The 1,300-nt window shown below is 33.6% G+C and overlaps 1 protein-coding gene across 1 annotated transcript; it reads left to right on the forward strand.

Moving 5' to 3' along the window:
- The first annotated feature begins 204 nt into the window (after window positions 1-204).
- LOC113777371 (STOREKEEPER protein-like) lies at window positions 205-792 on the forward strand. The gene has a single exon (XM_027322406.1). It carries the CDS (start codon window positions 205-207, stop codon window positions 790-792), a length of 588 nt encoding a protein of 195 aa, XP_027178207.1.
- Window positions 793-1,300: the final 508 nt, after the last annotated feature.

Consider the following 1,300-nt stretch of genomic DNA (forward strand, 5'->3'; position numbering starts at 1 on the left):
TGATCATATTGAAGTCCTTGTTATCTTCTAGACGAATTAGGTAGTTGTTAGCATACTTTATTGCTAGAGTTTAAGATTTGTGGAGCTTATATCTGAAAACTAATCGCCAGATTAGGAAATTAAGTGGACTTTAGATTAATTTATCGTGAATATAAATTACACTGATTTCACAATAGAGTGTTCATTCTACTTCTCAAAGTGGTAATGGATAAGCCTTCTTCAGTTTCAGCCGCTACTGCAGGCATGGTTTGGAGTGATGAACAAGTGACTAAACTTCTCCAGTGCATGATCGAGTTTAAGGCTAAGAAAGGGGTTGATGCTGATTCTGATCCAACAGTTTTTCATCAGTTTTTTGAACAGGAGTTTCAATTTGGATATTCCAAAAGTCAGGTATATGAGAAGGTGAGGCGTTTGAAGATGAAATATTTCAATAATTTGAAGAAATTTGAGAAAGTTGGGAAGGACACTGGTATTTCCAAGGCTAAGTTTCAAACATTGAACATTTCAAGACAGATTTCAAGTGGTGGAGCTGGTGCTGGTGATTTTGAGTCGAAATATCCTCTTTCAAGCCGGTCATTTGAAGTAGATTCCAGAGGCGTAATGAAATTTGGAGGTAAAACTGCTGATGAACTTAGCTTCTTGAAAGAGAACATGCATTTGATTGGTGATGACAAAGCAAAGGAATTGGAGCGAAAGTGGAAGTTATTGCATGCGGAGTATTTCTTTAAAAGTTTGGAATTGATGAAAGAGCAAACTCGTATGGTGTTGGAAGCCACAATGAGAAAGAAGTAAATACTAATTAGTGGCTGGTTGGTTACTTTTTTGGTACTAAGGTATAGTCTTTTGAGTTTCAGGTTATATTAATCCTGAAATTTATAATCCATGATTTTTAGTCTAGCTGTGGAAACAATTCAGTTCCAATTCTGTCACTTTAGGTTTTATATGTTCTTTTGAATGCTTTGATCTTTTGTGGGTTGCAAGTCGAGTTATAAAGTATTACTAGTTTATTGATCAAGTTGATCACTCCTTTCCATGTACTTTCTTTCCTGCAATGCATCTACTAGTGTTAATACTATCACTTTGTATACTATACTTACTGTCTTTTATGAATGGGTGCTTTATAAATTGTCCAATTAGGGTTGTTTATTCCTTTATTGCTGTTGAAGATATGTAATCTGATATTATGGAAAGATTTGATATTGTAAATATTAGGAAAGATTAGATTTGATTGATTATAGTATCATGTGATTATAGTATCATATATTAATTAAGTAATAGTATGATTATAGTATCCACTTGT

The sequence above is a fragment of the Coffea eugenioides genome, chromosome 7 (assembly GCF_003713205.1).
Source record: "Coffea eugenioides isolate CCC68of chromosome 7, Ceug_1.0, whole genome shotgun sequence".
Taxonomy (NCBI): Eukaryota; Viridiplantae; Streptophyta; class Magnoliopsida; order Gentianales; family Rubiaceae; genus Coffea; species Coffea eugenioides.

Excerpts from the sequence above, each read along its gene's own strand:
- LOC113777371 (XM_027322406.1), top strand. The coding sequence starts at position 205 with ATGGATAAGCCTTCTTCAGTTTCAGCCGCTACTGCAGGCATGGTTTGG.